The following is an 18,985-nucleotide window of genomic DNA, read 5'->3' on the forward strand; positions in this document are numbered from 1 at the left end:
GTCTCGCAAAGTATGTTTTTCCTCGCCTTATTGGCAGGCCCCCAGGTCTGGTAATGAATGCAAATTGTAATTTTAAAACAGCAAGAACAATAAGCTGTGACACAGATTCCTAGTGACTTACACACACTTAGCCTGAGCTCTGCCGTGCAGTCAACATAACGTGCAGACAAAAATAATTCCACTTCCCTGTCGCTATCAGACTGCCCTCCAGACGTCAGGCAACAGTATGGACTAAAACGAGACTACAACAGGGCTCCTTCAGACCCGTTTCACAAAAAGTCTTAATGTTAAGCTTAGAGGGCTAATTCAGTTGACTGTCAGTTTTGTCTGGCCCGTTTAGCTGGCTATGGACTATAGCTTTTTGTCGTAGAGTTTGAAAGATAGCGGAAAATGCTTAAATAGGCCTACGGGCCTAAGTGACATCCACAACCGTGGCTAAAAGAAAAACAAATTCGGCTTTAAAAGTATTATCCATCCAGTTATAAAGTTTGTTTATTGATTGGGAAAAATAGGGATAAATCAGCTTTTGTCTACAAATGGAAGTCGTTTTAAAGCTCACAAACCACCAAACGTTGTTGCTGTTTCGCTTCGACCATCTGTTGATACAGTTGTCGCCCTTCCTTTACAAACTTTGTTAAAAAAGAAAATGAAAGAAATTATCTTATTTTTGTGTCAACGGTATTTATACATAATAATTTCATTTATTTGTATTTTGAGGCCTATTTAACAATTATCAACCAATCAACTTGACGCATAGCGACGATTATGGTGAGCCGGCTATAAGCTAAAATTAGACAGTTTTACTTTTTTGAAATGGCCTGGTCAGTTTTGTTCGTAGGCTGCTAACGGCAATTGTCTAAATGGATCTCAGCCAGCTAACAGGCGGCTTGAACGGCTACAAAAGTTTTGTGAAACGGGCTCTTGTTCATCCAATCACACTCTCCCTTATAGCTACAGGTTAATAGACTGTATTGGTCCATTCGAGTTTATTGCTCTCAACCTAAACACCGACCGGGAGGTCATAAATACAAATGTTAATTACTGCTAACCTAACGGTCACCTCATTACGGTGACAAGTTTGTAGGCGTGTTCTTTTGTGTGTGTGTGTGTGTTTATTGTTGTTGTTTTTGGTTTTGTTGTTGTTGTTGTTGTTGTTGTTGGGGGCGGGCATTTAATTCAATCGGGGTAGGGCGAATTGTGTTATAGCACTACTGAGTTACGGTGCTTCATTACAGGTTTGGCTCCGTATATGCATGTGTTTGATATTACACCCAGACCCATCGGTTTCTGCCTGTGTGCTTAGGCCTACGTTTTGACTACAGGGCTAGCCTGTTTCTTAACTTGTCGCCTATTCTCAAATACATGTATCTCTAAAATCACTCACTACCACAATTGCTTTTCGTTAGCGAAACGTAACACCATGAATTTTACACTATGATATGTTGAGCTTTTATTTCATTGCACAGACAATGCAGTTAGAATACTTTTTCTAATTCATAACGTTAAACTCCATAAGCCTGTTTTCTGGATGAAGACCTCAATATCTTGGTTGACGTCATAATTATTCCAAAACAAGTGGCATGCTGGGTAATGTGCCGAGTCCAGTATGTTTTGACGGAGAATGGCAGCAGTTACATATAAGCTGTGATCGACAGATCTAAACCTAGATCTGGGATCTGTTTCATTCTTTCCAGCTTAGCTTTCAGAATACAAAGTTAATATGAAATCTAAGCTGGGAACCGGGGTAACCGATCTCAGAGCTATTCTAAATCTTGCTTCTGACACTAGCATGTTTGAAAATTGTTTTCAAGTTTTAGTAGGCCCTAAGCCTATGATATAACATAATAAATGAAATTAAGCTATTTTATCTCTTGCAGCTATATGTATATTTATATGTATGTCATATGACGACGAGTCATTAGGTGTATCTACATATGTTGTGTCTGCTCGTAGCAAGGCGATTCCATGCCGCCAAAGTGCTGCCGCCACTGAAGTACCATGCAGAAGACACCATGCCTACATGACACCCACCCAAGTCACATTATACTAACACCGGGCCAATCAGTTCCATTTCCTTGCTCTAACCTCTCTGGTACTTTAGTACTTGTAGCTATATATAATATATTCTATAACTCAGCTTATTAAGGACGAAAGGTTTCATGTTCAGTACGGTTGACCTATATATGAAATTGTTCAATATTTGTGATATCATGATGGATACAAAAATTCCATGGCTGATTCCATTCATTTACTTTGAAAAAGCATTTGACTCCGTATCATGTAATAGTATATAAAACAAACGCTTAAAAAAAGATGTATACAGAGATAATCCATAAAATATTTCTGCTTCCTTTCTCCCGAATGGTAAAATGTCCTATTCATTAATAGTCAGTAGGGTCTGTAGACAAGGAGACACAATGGACCTTGTACACTTGTACATATGCATTGAAATCTTCCGCGGAAAGTGTGAAACGAAATAATAAAAATGTATAAACTGTAGGCCTACACACGTAGGTATATATTAAGTCAGAATCTGACGTTACACGAAACTGATTCTCTGTGGGTCCGAAGGCACCTAGGGATGAACCTAAAGGAGTTTACCAACGGTGAATTTAATCGAATACTGAGAATTAATTGTGGAGTTTGCATCACGTCCAGCGGACCGGAACTGTTACGTGAGCTGTTCAAAATACAACCAAATCACATGCAGTGCACTTCAAGACAACGTTTTCTGAACAACATCCACGTCAGTTAGAACAGGAATTAAGAGGTCTAAGCTCAGGTTAAGTGCTTGAACAATAGGGAGGCCAGGGGGAACCTAGCAATAATTATTCACGTTGCTTGAGGTAGATATATTTAGTGATACCATAAATGGCGCATTTCGAGAACACTTCGTGAAATTGTAAAAACTCTGTATTTGTTATCAAGGCTGTACAGAGGTTGGGTGTTCTTCCGGTTTCGTTATTTTATACATGAGTTTTCAATATAAACCGCCAGTTTCAGAGGTGACAAGATGAGGCGTGTATGCTGTGTTTTCTTCCTCTATGCCCTGTCCGTTGTGATTCCCGACTGCGAGGGCTCGCTATCCCCAGGGTTTCACAGTCGTGTCACGAGTAAGGGGTTAAATTACGCTGCCCAGGTAGCCGTCGATGTCCTGTCCACAACTATCACCAAGCAGAAAATCCCTGACGTAGATGGCAGTGGACACAACCTGAAGTACTCCCTCAGTAACATCAAAATCACAGGATTCGACAAACCCCAGAGTTCCGTGGTGCCTCGGTCCGGGTCCGGGTTAACCTGGTCTGCCAAGGGGCTTGGCTTGTCCATGCGAACTGACTTTAGTTATAAGTACAAGACGTTCATCTCCATTAGCGGTCATGGAAGTGTGGATGTGTCTATTAGGGATACGACATTCAGCCTGTCCGTTGGCATGGGTGAGGACTCAGGCGGACGACCCTCTATCAAGTCTACAGGCTGTAAATGTGACATAGGACACCTTTCCATAAAGTTCCATGGAGGAGCTTCATGGCTGTACAACCTGCTCACAGGGCTGTTTAAAGGGGACATCACGAGACAGGTACAGAAGATCATCTGCTCCTCTGCCCAAGGTGCCGTGGACAAGAACGCTGAATCCTCACTCAGTAAGTTACCTGTGACTGTGACGATTGACCACAAGTTTATGCTGGACTACCGCCTCTTGACCGCCCCCGTCTTCTCCTCTGTCGCTATGGACATCATGCATAAGGGCGAGGTTTACTGGTCGGACGCTGTACAGGAAGCCCCATTCCCGGCCCCACCCATCCCACCCATCACTAACGTCAGCAGAATGATCTATTTCCTTGGTTCTGAGTATCTAGTCAACACCATGGCTTATGTGGCCAACAAACATGGAATCCTGAAGACGAATGTAACAGACAAAGACTTGCCTGCTGACAAACGAGGTTTCCTCAATACGACATGCCAAGGATTTACTTTGTGTCTGGGCAAGCTCGTCCCGAAGGTTGCAGAACTGTACCCAAACAGTAAAGGAGAATTGAACGTGGTGTCCACCAGAGCCCCCCAAATGTCCATTTCCCCACAGGCCATAGCCGTCAGTTTCGGTGGCAATATCTCGTTCTTTGCGAGAACAGCAAGCACGGATCGGTTCTTCCTGTTCTCCATTGTAGCTGACCTAAACGCAACACTGACGGCGTGTGTGAAGGACGAAATGGTCTTTGGTAAGATAAAAAAGATGCAGTTAGGGGTTAAAATGTGGGACTCCAGGATTGGCCCTGTTGACGCCAAACGCCTCCAGCTGCTCCTCAACGGCGCCATTTCGTTCTACGTTAAGCCCCAGCTGAACAAATTAGTGCCAAGGGGTTTCCGCTCCCTGTCACGAGTCGGATAAAATTCGTCAATGCTCAATTATCATTGGCTCAAAACGCCCTAATCCTGGGTACGGATCTGACGTATTCTCCTAAAGAGGAGGCTCCACTGGGCCATAACGACTTCCGGGTAATCACAGGCCGGGAGACATTCAAGAATCATCAACTTTAGAAACTCAGTATCTGTGTAAGACTGGACATACACGTATTTTCCCTTGCTGAATTTCAGCATTCGTTTTATCAAAGCTATAGCAATTATTGTTCTCAATAACATCCTTTGTTACCCTGACGTCTGCATATAGCTTCTTGGCCACTGAACATTCAGAGTTATCCAGAAAGTTAAAAATACTGTATTTATCGCAAGTCCACTCCATGCGTGTATATTGTATTTCAGCAATTGTGCGAGATTTAAGTTCTTGACTTAAATTTTTCTCTAAGCATTATTTCATTGTGGCATTTCTTTCTTGGTCTTCATATCTGTGATTTTACTGATTTGGGATAATATACTGAAAGCAATATCTGTTATAAGTTAATTATGAATTAGGGAATAATCTATGATAAATGTACCAATAGAAAAGATATCCACCAAAACCAAATGGAATTTTATATATAGGCAGATCTGGTCAGGTATCTTATTTTAATTTACTTATTTATTCATATATCTATTGAATTGCTGTTTAACTCCACTTATAAGATGGCGGCCGTTGTTATGAGTGGAAGAAACTGGCAGGAGCACTTGTGGTCATTCGTATTTTACAGATATACTAATATTTCAGTTAAATGACGAGGGTCAGGTTAATCCGACAGTCTGAGCGGGGGAGATTGAGAAGCGGGGTCCCCTCAGCTCACCTGATCAATCTCCAGACGTAATTCTGCAGCTAACCCAGTAATTTGAAGTTGGATCTGATCACATGATCTCACAGGTCAAGAGCTCTCAATCAGTCTAAAATACACAAAACGCACAGGGTTTTGTGAAAATTAATTTGTGGAATTATATGAGTGGTTTTAAGGCCGTCCACAGAAACTTTACTCCTTCAGGAAACCGGAAAAAACATACGGAGAAACCCAAGGGCTTTCGCCCGCTACCTCGCAAACCTCTTGAATCAGAGCCTCGAACGAATAAGCGAAAGGGGGCCTCCATGGCCGAGGTGGTTAGCGTGTCAGCTATGGGTGATGACACTGGAGCCGCTCACCAATGTGTTTGCTGTGAGTTCAAGCCCAGCTCATGATTGCTTCGTCTCCGACCGTATGTAGGAAGGTATTCCAGCAACCTGTGGATGGTCGTGCTTTTTCCTCCTGGGCTCTGCCAGGTTTCCTCCTTCCATAATGCATTCGGGTGGCCGTCGTATAAGTGATATATTCTTGAGTATTGATTTACTAATTTAGTGAATCAGATAAATGAATAAGAATAAGCCCAAGATAGATTCCAGCCTGCGACTTAATTGGTAAGGCTGTGTCGGAACTGTTTTTATAAGCTTTTGAGATCACAGGTCCAGCAGAAACGATAACAAGATACCGGGCTGAAATACCCTCCTGGCCCCGGTTTCAATGAACTTCACTTAGCTATAGCCCTTAACTGTCATGATAGCGTATGTTTTAGAGATGGTGTGCACAGAGATGATGTGCACAGAGATAAGTTAGCACATATCTTGATGACTTGCCAAAGTATAAGCCATATAACACATCATGAACTGAATAAGGACCTTCATGTATCTTTACCGAACACAAAAAAATGGAAGGGATACATGTAGACGTTGCAATGAATGTTAGCTACTTGTACGCACAACGAAGCTTTTTATTATATTGTTTGGAAAATAGGCTAAATTTTCAAATTGTATAGTTTTGATTATTACTGAGCGGAGGTGTATGTATTTGAGTAAGGAACTGGGGTGCTCGGAAGAAACCTGCATCCTTCGTCAGACACTCGAATAACCCCTTGACTCACAGCGGCTATAAGGAAACAGTGCCAAGATAGGATTCGAATCTCATGCGTAGGCTATGGACCTGACATTCGCAGCGAGCATGCGCTTTAACCGTCAGATTTAACCTCACAGAAACAGAATGCGGATGTACTAAACATTCAATCTCTATACCTTGAGCAATCACTTGGCAACAATTTTCTCACTATGGCGGCACCCCAAATCTTGAAAACTTATATAGGTGACTTCGATATTTGGACTAATTTGACTTAATTATCCTGCCTTTTTGTGTTGTTACTAACTGATAAAATACATACGACTGCATCGATCTAAGCATGGCGCAAATAATTCTATGCCGCCATAATATGAGTCCGACATTCGTACGCCACTCGTAAACCACGTAGTTGATAAGCACAAGGCTCATTTCCAAAACAACCTAAAGTTCCAGTTCACATGGCTGCTTAACATCTGATACATAATACATTTATTAAATGTAATGTATGAAATACGTAAAAGAACAAAATGGCCGACGCTAGTTTTAAAGGTACCAACCACGCATTCCCGGGCATTGTCGTCGCGTCGTATTAAATAACAGTAAACAGATTCATCGTAGAAGATAAAGGGAAATCGGCTCATTGTTGGGAGATAAAAGGGTCACCACTAGGTCCTGCGTACATTCACCAAAGATACCAACGGTCAGCCATTGACGTCACTGGTTCAGATACCAGTGAGATATCTGTTAGTTATATCAAACCTATCTTATCGTGCTGTTTATTCCGATTAGCATTAAACCATGCATGTGATCAGTGCTCTGCTTCAGTATATATCAAGCCCTATTTCCCAGTCATGCTTTTCACCCTGTTCCCAGTCACTGTTATGTAAAGAATTAATAAGAAATTGAATTCGTCAATCACCCGTTTCTGCAATTTCCCCGATATACCACTTTATATCGCCATGGATACAGTCAGACGATACATAGTGATTATCTATTTCAAAACCATTTTGCAAGAATGAAATAAGACTGGTGCGGTTGAGCAGTGTATAATGTATGGTTGGGATTGTACAGTATTTAGTGGGTAATATATCTCAAATTTCATTCCAGAACGGGTTTATGGTGTTAAATGAAGAACAGATGTCACAATGGGTCAAGGCAATAATGAGAAAATTTAATTAAGTGATATAATCTAAGCACTTGAAGAACATCAAAAAGCTTTTAGAGAGATAGATATAAACGACATCTTCAATATGAGATGAAATCTATAATGTACAACCCAATAACGCCCAATCTATAATATACGACCCAATCACGCCCAATCCATAAATGTACGAACTGATAATGTCCAATCTATAATATACAAGCCAACAACGCTCAATCTATAATGTGCAAACCAATAATGCCCAATCTTTAATGTACAAAACAACAACGCCCAATCTTTAATGTACAAACCAACAACGCCTAATCTATAATGTACAAACTAACAACGACTAATCTATAATGTACAAACCAACAACGCTCAATGTTAAAAAGTTTTTGAGACATGTTACATTAAGGCTATATGTGTTGCCTCCCCGTGCTTACGGTATGTTGAGATCTCATCCTAAATGCTACTACTGGAGTAAAGATCCTTTCAGAAGTATTTTTGAAATTATCATTCGTCTCGCTCCTCCCACTTTTCTCTGGCCCTATAATAAAAGTATCTATTTAATATCAGATTTGCTTTTTCAAACACAGGCACACATTTCATGAATACATCTGAGGGGTTTTTATCTCCTAAACCTAAACGCATAGAAAGCACAGCATTATGAATATGGACCATGAATCTACAATGTAATCATTTGACTTCATTCAATCAAGTGAAAAAAATGTAAAGTATAAAATATATGGTGATGGTGCTTTCGGATACAGTTTGTAATGGCATTTCTCGTGATGTTCACTTCATTTGTACGTGGCCTTTTTCCTAACTAAATGTCTTGAAATCCTCATCATAAAACAGTAAACACTTTACGTCTGTTAAATAGCTCTAAAATGTGACCCTTGCAGTTTTACTAGTTAACAAGATCCAGAAGATCATTCATGGCAAGGCCATACTCCAAAAGCCTAAGTGCCATTCATTATAAGTTGACTTAACATCTCTGTCCTTGTTAATATTATATATGTGTCATCAAAAAGCAGGTTTTTTGTTTTTTTGCAATTACGCATCACTTTCTCAACACTCAACACGAACCTTTCAAACTGAGGTTCGATATGACTTGTAATGTCCTACATAATTTTGTTTACATTTTGCAACTTCGAAGAACAGACAATGACCCGGGTTTTGATAAGGGTCATAGATAAGTAGATATCTCAGGTGACCTACTGTTTGAGATACGCATCGGAATAAAAGAATCTGATCTGTCCCCATTCAACCCTCTCTCTTTCCTAACCCGCTCACACCAGAAGGTGAGAATCAATGTCTCGTTTTCCATTGGCTATCAAGATGCATTTTAAAAGACATCTTAATTTTTCATTGGTCAGCTAGTTTAAATATATCCATCGCGCAACCACATTGAAGTATTGTGATTATAGTGTCTCCTTATCGAATGCCGCATTCTGTACATGCCTGGTTCAGTATCGGCAATGCACGCATTCATCTCGAGTTTTGAAACACGGCTGTTTGAAGTGCCTAAGCAAGTCAACTGGTGAAGGAAATTACTACATAGCCAAAATGGTCACGGCATTCCTTTTTGGTGTTATGGGCGTTTTGGTTTTCCTTTTTTACTGGTAAGTGATCGAAAATCGAAGCTCGAGAAATCAAATTGCATCAAAGTACAGCTATTTCATGGTGAAAATATATGGATACAAATATCTCATCTGATATTTAGTAATACGGGAATGGGATAGTTTTGGAATTAGATTTTAGGAACCAGTCATTACCATGGGATGATTTCTTCATGCAGTATCGACAAGTACAACTAAACTAAAGCAGTTTATGGGGACCAGAAAACTAAGTATAATTTTTAATCAAATACAAATTTAATCCTCCAAATCTTCACTTGGTACAAACGCATCTCTCTCGGACCCAAGCTGTAGACCATTTTTCCCCACTTGCCATTGCATAATGTATGTACAGACCAGGATGACAGGAACATTTTCCTCTGATTTGTCATCTCCGGATTTGCTTTGGGAGAATTACAACGACCTATCTTCAACCACAAATATTTCCAATGCGTGAAGTGTCTAGATACAGTGTGGAAACCGAAATATTTATGCCTTTGAAATCCGGTGATAATCACAACATATTCTCGTTTTCTGGTACCAAACTTATTTCTTGTAATTTCTTGTTTCCTGTTATATAATAACAAATATTCTTTAAAAACTCACTGTATACATTATATTTCTTGCTGCTAATATAATTTTGTCTTATGTGTGTATTCAAGGTTACCGGTATGGTAAATGTGTGTATGTTCTCAGAGTCCGAATTTAATCCTCAGTCAAATTGATCTTACTCAAGAAAAATAGGTTTAAAACAAACATATACATTGACATGGGTAAAATGAACGTATGTAAGTGTTTGTAAATGAATGCTTATGGCTTAAAGCCATATTATATGGATATGTAACAACAGAGAAAAAACCGAGGTGGTCTTGACACCCTTTTCAGTTGCATCACCAATGCGGTATGTTTGTCCTGTGTATTTTCTATGGTGTGTAACACATTACTTTTCAACTGAACAACCCTGAAACCACAAATCTATTTCGCATAGATCTCAGCTAATGAAGAAGTCAACCATCGTTTCCTAGTACTCTTCAAGGCCTATGAATGCGTTTTTGTTTCTCCTGAAGGGCAAGACAGAAGCAGATGAATGTGTTTAGGCAGTTAGGCATTCCTGGTCCATCTCCGAACTTCCTCTTTGGAAACTTGCTGCATTTTGTTAGAACCGTGAGTAGCATTTATCTCCTAATACAAATATGGGACTATAAAACCGTCCGCATTACAATTCAACCTTAAGCTCTAAAGAACAGAACTTGCAAGCGGTCTAATGTCCTAATGTTAAATGCATGTGGCAAATGTTCTAATTATTATTAATTAAAATCGCTTTCACTGCTTGCTGGGCCTTGGTGGCAATAAGAGGCCGTTTAACAAGCGTTGAAGGCCACTTGTCTTCCTACACTGAGACGTTCCTATCTGTATGTCCCTCGTGGAAAAGTTCGTCAGAAAGTTGTCACAGGTCGGCGGCTCTCCGCTTTTTCTCCACCCATATAATTGAAAAATCTGGACAAGAATATGTTTTTAACACGTTTTCAGACAGACTTTGTTTTGCAAATACACCCGTACGACCCTTAAATATTAGTGTCGTTGTATTTACATTGTTATTGTTACGCGATTCATTTTATCGACAGCCTGTGTATCAAGCCTACTTGGATTGGCAGCATAAATACGGAGACAACTTTGGGTAAGTTACCAATGATCTCGCAGTGAACTTAAAGTCCGTGCATGCGTGTATGTCAGATTTTTCATTATGTTTTATTATTTTTGGAAATACGGTTTATGGCTGTACAGCAATAGAAAAATATTGACTGCGTTATTTTTACCATCTATTTTCAGCAAACGGTGGCATTATGTCCCATGCATTGAAAGAATACATGTCTACCACAGATCCATATTAATACTTGGTGCATTTCTGCCATTCTGTAGATACTTTGAAGGGCCAACTCCCATCTTGGTAACTTCGGATTTGGAAATCTTGAAGCAGGTTTTTCTCACGAAATTTAACAAATTCAGTACACGAAAGGTGAGACCTGCGATATTATTTTGAGTTCACTTATTGTTTAACTGTCTATATTCTTTCTTTCCCATTCCCATATTGAATCATTTTGCATTTATTGATGTTACTGTCTCGCTTGGCGCTCAGCACTGAGAGGTTATAGAGTAAGGAAACACGACTGGTTGGCCCGACGTCAGTATAATGTGATTGGTGGGGTGTCATGCCTGGTGTTTTCTTCATGATACTTCAGTGCCCGCAGCACTTTTGGACTTCTGGACACTTCATGGACTCTCCTTGCCATAAGAAGAGACAGTATATGTACATACACACAATGACCCCTCGTCGTCATATGACTGGAAAATTGTTACGATGTTAAACCCCAAGCATTCATCCATGCATGCATGTATCGAAAAACCATTCTTTAAAAAACAATTAAAGGCGTACATCATGGAGAGTAAAACCAGAGCAGTGATGAGTTTGATGCATGTAGCAGAACGACGGTCACACGTCAATCTACCTCAGCCATGGTGTTATTCTGACAGTTCGTGTAAATGCATAAATTGTAGCCACTTACACGTCCCCTACCACCATGGCTTAAGCAGAATTAGGTAAAAAAAATGTGCAGTGACGTTACTTGCAATTTATTAGACGTCACTGGTACAGAAATACTCAAGTTGCTGTATTGTAATCTCATTTACCATATTTAATACATTAAAAGAATGTAATGGGACCTGGCCTCGGGGATGCTTGTCTGGCCAGATGTGTCACATAGGAACAAGTTATTATGGTATCAGTAAGCTACTTAGTTTAGATTATTCCCTAAAAGAAAATAATTTTCCATTATTTCATTGAAAAATCATTCTTAAATCAAGAGTTTGCGACATTGGAATATTTCCCTATAGTATCTATTAAGTAACAAGAACTACTTGACATGACATTCACCATTTCTCCTTTTGCCTTCCAGCTGTTCCCAGTGCAGGTAGACCCAGAAAAAGATGACGATGTCCACATGTTTTTTGCGCAGGGAGAACGATGGAGGCGCCTTCGTGCCATCATTAATCCGGCTTTTAGTGGTGCTAAGTTGAAAAAGGTAAAACGATAGTTTATTTATGTGACCGGTGGAAAGCCATTGTACATTATTAATAATTATCTTTTATAGGTCTATACATATGAATTTCATTCTGGACGGATTATATATTTGTGATTTTATTTTTTTAATTATTTGATGTTAAAAAAAAATCATTTTTTAATTATAAAATTTTTGATGCATGAATCAATACTAATGGTGTATCGTTGGGACACAAAAGTAAGCAAGGATACCGTACCCCAAGTTGAACAAAAACGTGAGGGAGCGTGATAACACTGACAACTTGACATTCCCCCGGCCCCGACTGACGTCAGTGGTGCAGAAATCACAGATATAATCCAATGATAGATGTCAATTATCGTGAAATGCGAACCGGATCATACAGGCTTATTCTCCAGTGCCCGTCAGAAAACCACGTGACTATGTACAGTAGCCACATGATGATTTTCTCTTTCTTGTAGCACTGCCTTAGCAGTTCTATGTTTTGCCCATATCATTTTAGCTTCCTTCACATTTACATTTAAGTCTTGGACACTTTTTTGATCAAACTGTTTAAACATATATATTCACTAAAATTCACTAGAAATAGTATCCAGTTTGACTGAAGATATATAGCTTTGTTTATTGACCACTCGTTCCCCATTTAAGTAACAATATATAACAAATATACCTATATACACACATATAGAAGAGGTGTAATCATTCAATTGTAGTTTAAATACCAATTCTCTAACATTTTATATTTCAGTTATCACCTCGTATCAATGCACAATTAGACGTGTTGATACAACAGATGGACAAGTTAAAACAAACAGGCGAATCTTTTGACATACAACGGTAAGTAACTGTGAAATCGGTGATCATTTTAATTTGTCCAACTTTCAGTGGCTTTCCTTGTATCCTCAGGCCTGTGCACTGTCTGATGATGAAACGTTGAAGTATTGTTAATATCTAGTCAGTAAAATGTGTACTTGATTATCCAGCACAGATACGCACTGAAGTGTACATCCATGCACTTACTAAACTGACTGTAAATGAAAGTCTTGAACTGTTGTGCCAAACAAATGATGCTCTCTTTCATGGCATTTCCAGCAAAAAACTAAACGGGGTTTTTTTTTAACGAAGTTGTGAATTAAGGATAAAGTTGTACAAATACTGCATAGTTTAAAAGAAGCTATCAAATTAAGAACTTTATTATCGATTTTGAACGGTAACACATACACATGCGAGACTGATGTTTTCTGAAAGTTAATTTATGTGTGTTTTTCTAATATAATAGCAAAAAAATTGATTGGATTTTCTCTGATAAATTTTTAGCCCAAAATCCCCGGTATAGCTTTGTCTTATTTCACGTATGCAGTTATAATTTCTGTCCCCATCAAGAAGACGTCCTTAATGGCACCCTCGTGATATGACTGAGATACTTCTTTAATTGTACGAATTTGAACTTTGATATGGAATTCATGCGTGAAATATTCATTGTCTGCCCGGCATCATTGAAATCTGATGACCTCTTCTCTCTTGTGTGTTACCGGCTTTATTTCTTATTTGTATAATTTCTTACATACCTTTGTCTTTGGGAGTTAGTGTTTAACGTTGTTTTGGAAATGGATCTTGCGATTATCGACTTGGAACGCCTTTTACGGACTACGAATGGTATATGAATGTCGGACTTGACGCTTATATTTAAATAATATTGAAAACAAGGAGGCAAACAATCAAGCATGTTAAAGCTCGCTGCCTATACTTACGGTATCTCTATGTATAATTGTAGGTTGTATGAACGCCTAACTCTAGACGTGATCACGAACTGTGGGTTTGGTCTGGAGGCAGAGGCACTGAAGAACCCCAAGGACCCGTTCCTGGAACGCTGTAGAGGTGTACTGGAAAGTACCACTCGATTCTCTATACTCTTCCTCCTCGGATGTAAGCCTGTATTTGACACAATGCTTATATAGAATGTGCCAAAAAAGCAACGTATAGGTTGAATCTTCACCTTTAAAAAAAACTGTTTCGGTCAAACGTGGATGAACGTGGGCGCTCATTTTCGACATTGGTTACAGCCGGTGTCACCAACAATTTCTAAATTTACGTTTCTTCTTTGTGGGACTATATATATGTGTCTACAAATTAGTTACGTATCTGTAGCTCTGGCAACAAAGAGAAACGGTCGTAGTTTATTTTACGTTTTTCAGCCTCACTGACCCAATCGAAGGCAATATATCTGTCAAGGAAGCATGGATGTTCAGTCGTTTGGTGAATGTTAAAGCATATTATAGGGTATATTTTGTGTTTTATGTTCAGATGTACAAATTTTGTGTTCCTGTTTTCTGTCGTACAGGCAGCCTAATCAAGCACCTCTTCCAATGAAAACATCTCAGGTGTAATTTTACAAATTTTGACTTTATTTCATATGTTTGACAGTTACCTTCCCCACGTTGCACGCTGTCTGGATAGCCATTTACACGTACATTGGCAAGCTGTACGGAAACCCACTCTTCTGGCTAGAGGATAACCTGGCCAGAGTGATAGAGATGCGTAAAATACAACAAGTGGTGAGCAGCTGAGGTTAATGGAATCTTATCGGCTGATATATTCACCCTTTGGGGTTCTTTTAATTCCTTGTGGAAGCCATAATAGCTTTGTAAAAGGTACTGATGATAAAGGTCTATACTTGCAATGAAAATGCTATGGAAGGGTAACAAATATAAGCTGGTTAGTGCAAGGAAACAGTGCAACGTGACCGGGTGGGGTGTCATATCTGGTGTCTTCGGCATGATACTGCGTGTTTTTTGAGAGCAGCACTTTGGCGGCATAGACTCGTCCTGCCACAAGAAGACAAGTACATGTACACTCACTTAATGACTCATCGTTGTCATATGACAGAAAGTTGTTAAGTACGACGTAAAACTTCAAGCATACATACATACACCCATACATACATATCTGCATACATACATACATGCGAACCGATGACTATAAGTATATTCTGTATATTGTGTCCTAAGGAATTAATTTTCATAGAGGCTTAAAAGGAGAACAGAGCTTTCAATGAACCTTGGAAACGCCCTTGGCGCTTAGCTAACTGGGTTAGGTCAACTTCCGGTCGGTCTGGTGTTCGAAGCATTCTTCGATTGGTTGTGGCATTATGTCTGGTGTCTTCAGCTGGGCGTTTCAGTGAGGTAGCACTATGAATAGTTAAATGTCACCCATAGGCCTTCATCATCCTGATCTGACCGAAATTGTTTTTGAAAGACAAATAAATTAATTAAACCTTTGTCACCATGCAGAAACAGCGCGACTTATTGCAACTGATGTTAGATTCGGAATGCCAGACGGTCGGGGAGGCCAGGCGGAATTCTCACGACATCGGATTAAGTAGAATACCGGTCAGGCCTTATGTGGCCCACGACTGTCACGACGAGGTGCCCGACAGTGTACAACTCATGGACAAAAACCTCAACTATTACGCCCCTAAAAAGCCTCTAAAAGTCCTCTCTTCAGAGGTATGTTTCAGTGCTCTAACACATTGCATATCTGCGTGTTTTTTTTTGGTATATTTTTTTAATATCTTTTCTCTCGGTATTATAGAGGCTGTTGGCCCTAAAGTATGCATAACACAACAGAGCAGCAATCAGCAGATTTACAGGTCTAGGGATACTAGTATACAGGCATATATAGTAACATGCTTCTTCACCACAACGTGAGCTCTCTGCAATATCACTAATATCAATAAAACAGTTGATTAGTTTCATCCGAATTAACAAGATCATTTGGCTGCCAGAATGACGCCCAATGGCATATAATTCTGACTCGTCAACAGGAAGTGAAGGCCCAGTGTCTACTGTTTTTATTGGCTGGTTACGAGACGACAAGCACAGCGCTGTCGTACCTGACCTATGAACTGAGCGTGAACCAGGACATACAAAGGCGGCTCCAACACGAGGTGGATGATTACTTCCCGGCTCAGGTTATTATATGCGTATCTATATTATATACACATCACTGTATCAAAGCATCCTGACAACAGCCTATTCAGGACTACAATATTATGTTAGTCCGAAATTTATATAAAGTATTTGTGTAGCTTTGATTAATGTAATGTCATTATATAACGCTAAGGTTTAGAACGTCAAAGGATAAAAACGGAACCAGTTTCCACGATGATATTCTCAAAAGAACGCAGTTCAAACATTAAAAGTACAAGAAAGACTACAAAAAGTATAAGAATATCACTTATTACGATAATTACGAAAAGTTCCAAGTGTAAAGCTTGTTCAAGTCTAACATCCAAAACCTTTAAAGTTTATACTGTCAATTCAAATCTTAAAGTTATGGGAAACTTTATTTTTAAGAACTGAATATTACCTATACATTCAATCGTTTGTGATCTGTGGTTTTAGGAATCTCAGCCGTGCTTCACAACTGTACAAGAGTTACCGTTCTTGGAGATGGTTTGGTGTGAGACTCTCCGGAAGTACCCTGTGGCAGCAAAGTGAGTTGAGCGGGAAATCTAGTCGGACTGTTTCATTGTGTGTACATATGTATGAATAAATGTATTGGACACTGTGCTTAGATGTGGTCTCTAAGAGTACCGACCATACAAAAATTATTTTTAAATGTCTTTTATTCCTTCTTTCTTTAAAGAATCTTTAATAATAACTCTTCACAACCTTTCGTATTAAGTTTGCATCATTTTTAAGTTTTCTCTTCCTTAAACAAGACTTCACCAAACTTAAACAAGACTTCACCAAACTCAAACAAGACTTCACCAAACTTAAACAAGACTTCAGTTTAGCAGCAGTGAATCGGGTTCAGTTGTCTCATATCTTGCAGTGTTATCGCCCGCCAGTGCTTAGAGACGTGTGTTGTGAACGGAGTCACGGTGTACAGGGACATGCTGGTCCAGGCCAATGTCTATGCCGTGCACAATAATGAGGAGATATGGGGAGAGAATACGCGCAAATTTGATCCGGACAGGTAAAGGTCACCTTTTATGCACCCATTCATACTTGTACTTTACACAACACGTTGTTTATTAACAAATAGCCAGTTGTGCTTTGTATTTTCTGTACATTACCAAATATCCTCTTAAATAAGAATCCCTTATCAGTTCCTTGTAACTTGACAAATTCTGGCATTACACAAAATGGCTGAAGTATTGCCAACGGCGGCAAATCTCAACCATTCATTCTTTCAAACTTGCATCCCATGCTATTTGTCTTTGGAAAGACGATATACTTTGACAATTTTTCGATCTTGGCAACATTCAAACCGAATTCCCAGTAGGAAATTTCCTGCAATATTCTTCTAGTTAATTCCTGATAATGATATATTTTCTGTTAACCAGGTTTTTGCCCGAGAGGAGAAAGGGTCGCCACTGCATGGCTTGGCTGCCATTTGGCGCCGGATACCGATCCTGTATTGGTGCTAGATTAGCTATCATGGAAGCCAAAATGGCAATGGTTAGAATCATGAAAAAATTCACCATCGTACCCACCGAGAAATCTCAGGTTCCCATAAAACTTGTGGAAGGCGCAACTCTCTCACCAGAAACTGTACACGTAAAGCTGATAGAAAGAACGAGATGAAAGAACAATGAAGAACAAAAGGTTTTGTGAACTGAAGCCGTCTTGGCGTCGAGAAGTGTGCCGTGTGCACTGCCAGCCGTAACGGGTTGAACTCTTCCCAGACACCTGATCTATACAGATTACGTGATGAACACGATACAAGAAAAACAAAATACAATACTGGCAGCCATATGATGGTCAACAGTATATAGAAAGGGCAAGCAAGTTGTGTGGTTTGATTTTCCGTCCCAGAATACATGCGTATGTGTTAATCACGACTGCCTGTGGCTATGTGGTAATATCTGGCATTACAGATAAACACAGTTAATCTGAATGGATATGTAAATAGACTCCTTCACGTGGTTGCGCGTTCACGGTGCTATCGGTTGATTTTCGCTCCTCCCAAAGGGTTGACCTGTGGTACAGCTAGACTGTGAGACTGTGGAAAGGTTATGGCTTTTCCATGAGGACCATACTGAATTTTACTGACATTCCTTATCAGTGTTCATCAAGGTACTATCTAGTGCATGTTGCTACAAATGGTATTTAACAAAATGTTAAGAAACGTGTTATTGTGTAATAAATGGTTATCGTGATACCGATAACGAGTTCGTAAACAGGTTGTACACAGTCCGAAGTATCCAATCAGGACGTAATGCTTTCAACTGAAAGACAACATATGTTGTCTGCATACGTGATCGTTTCCCGTTTACTGTCAATAAACTCGTATATACTGGTATTTAAATATCAACGTATGAAACGATCATAAAGAAATTAGTCGCTATTTAAAATACATGGTGGTGTAATGACACATGGAATTCAGTTCTAGCGCAATTAGTACCGGTAATTGAACAAATGGGGAAAGAATTTGCTGTATCGTACAAGCGTGTAAATTATCCAGGCAATCACGACTGTCTAGGTCAATGTTCCTGAACAACTTTTGCTTGGTTCAGATATAATGATCTGAGTAAACATCACATGCTGTGTTATACGTGTCGGTAAGTTACTGTGCAGATCTACTTCCTGTAAACAAGGAAGTAAGGGAGAATAAAACCCGCTTTTAAAGATAACTAGTTTGTACGAAGGTTTTCATTCGTGTGTTCAGATACTGCAGTAAAACACTTAATAGTTATGAACATAGTAACTGGCGCATTAGGCTAGCACCTCTGCAGGTAATGCCGTCGGTAGTAAGAATAATTATCAATTCGTGTTTATACCAAGATATCATGGAGGTTCATATGATCTGGGACTAATATAGCAATTATATTAGTCACCAGATATAATGTATCCCACGATATTG

The 18,985-nt window shown here is 39.4% G+C and overlaps 2 protein-coding genes across 2 annotated transcripts; both read left to right on the forward strand.

Moving 5' to 3' along the window:
- Window positions 1–3,013: 3,013 nt before the first annotated feature.
- Window positions 3,014–4,729, forward strand: LOC135469015 (bactericidal permeability-increasing protein-like). Its single transcript, XM_064747534.1, is given in 2 exon segments — window positions 3,014–4,348; window positions 4,351–4,729. Coding segments are annotated over 2 exon segments (1,521 nt in total). The 3' UTR covers window positions 4,537–4,729.
- A 4,189-nt stretch (window positions 4,730–8,918) lies between these two features.
- On the forward strand, window positions 8,919–18,725 carry LOC135469266 (cytochrome P450 3A24-like). Its single transcript, XM_064747880.1, has 13 exons — window positions 8,919–9,044; window positions 10,106–10,202; window positions 10,664–10,716; window positions 10,959–11,055; window positions 11,993–12,118; window positions 12,864–12,952; window positions 13,890–14,041; window positions 14,540–14,670; window positions 15,406–15,621; window positions 15,939–16,085; window positions 16,519–16,610; window positions 16,952–17,095; window positions 17,466–18,725. Exons 1-13 carry the CDS (start codon window positions 8,989–8,991, stop codon window positions 17,704–17,706), a joined length of 1,641 nt encoding a protein of 546 aa, XP_064603950.1. The 5' UTR covers window positions 8,919–8,988; the 3' UTR covers window positions 17,707–18,725.
- Window positions 18,726–18,985: the final 260 nt, after the last annotated feature.

This window comes from Liolophura sinensis, chromosome 6, assembly GCF_032854445.1.
Source record: "Liolophura sinensis isolate JHLJ2023 chromosome 6, CUHK_Ljap_v2, whole genome shotgun sequence".
NCBI classification, from domain to species: Eukaryota; Metazoa; Mollusca; class Polyplacophora; order Chitonida; family Chitonidae; genus Liolophura; species Liolophura sinensis.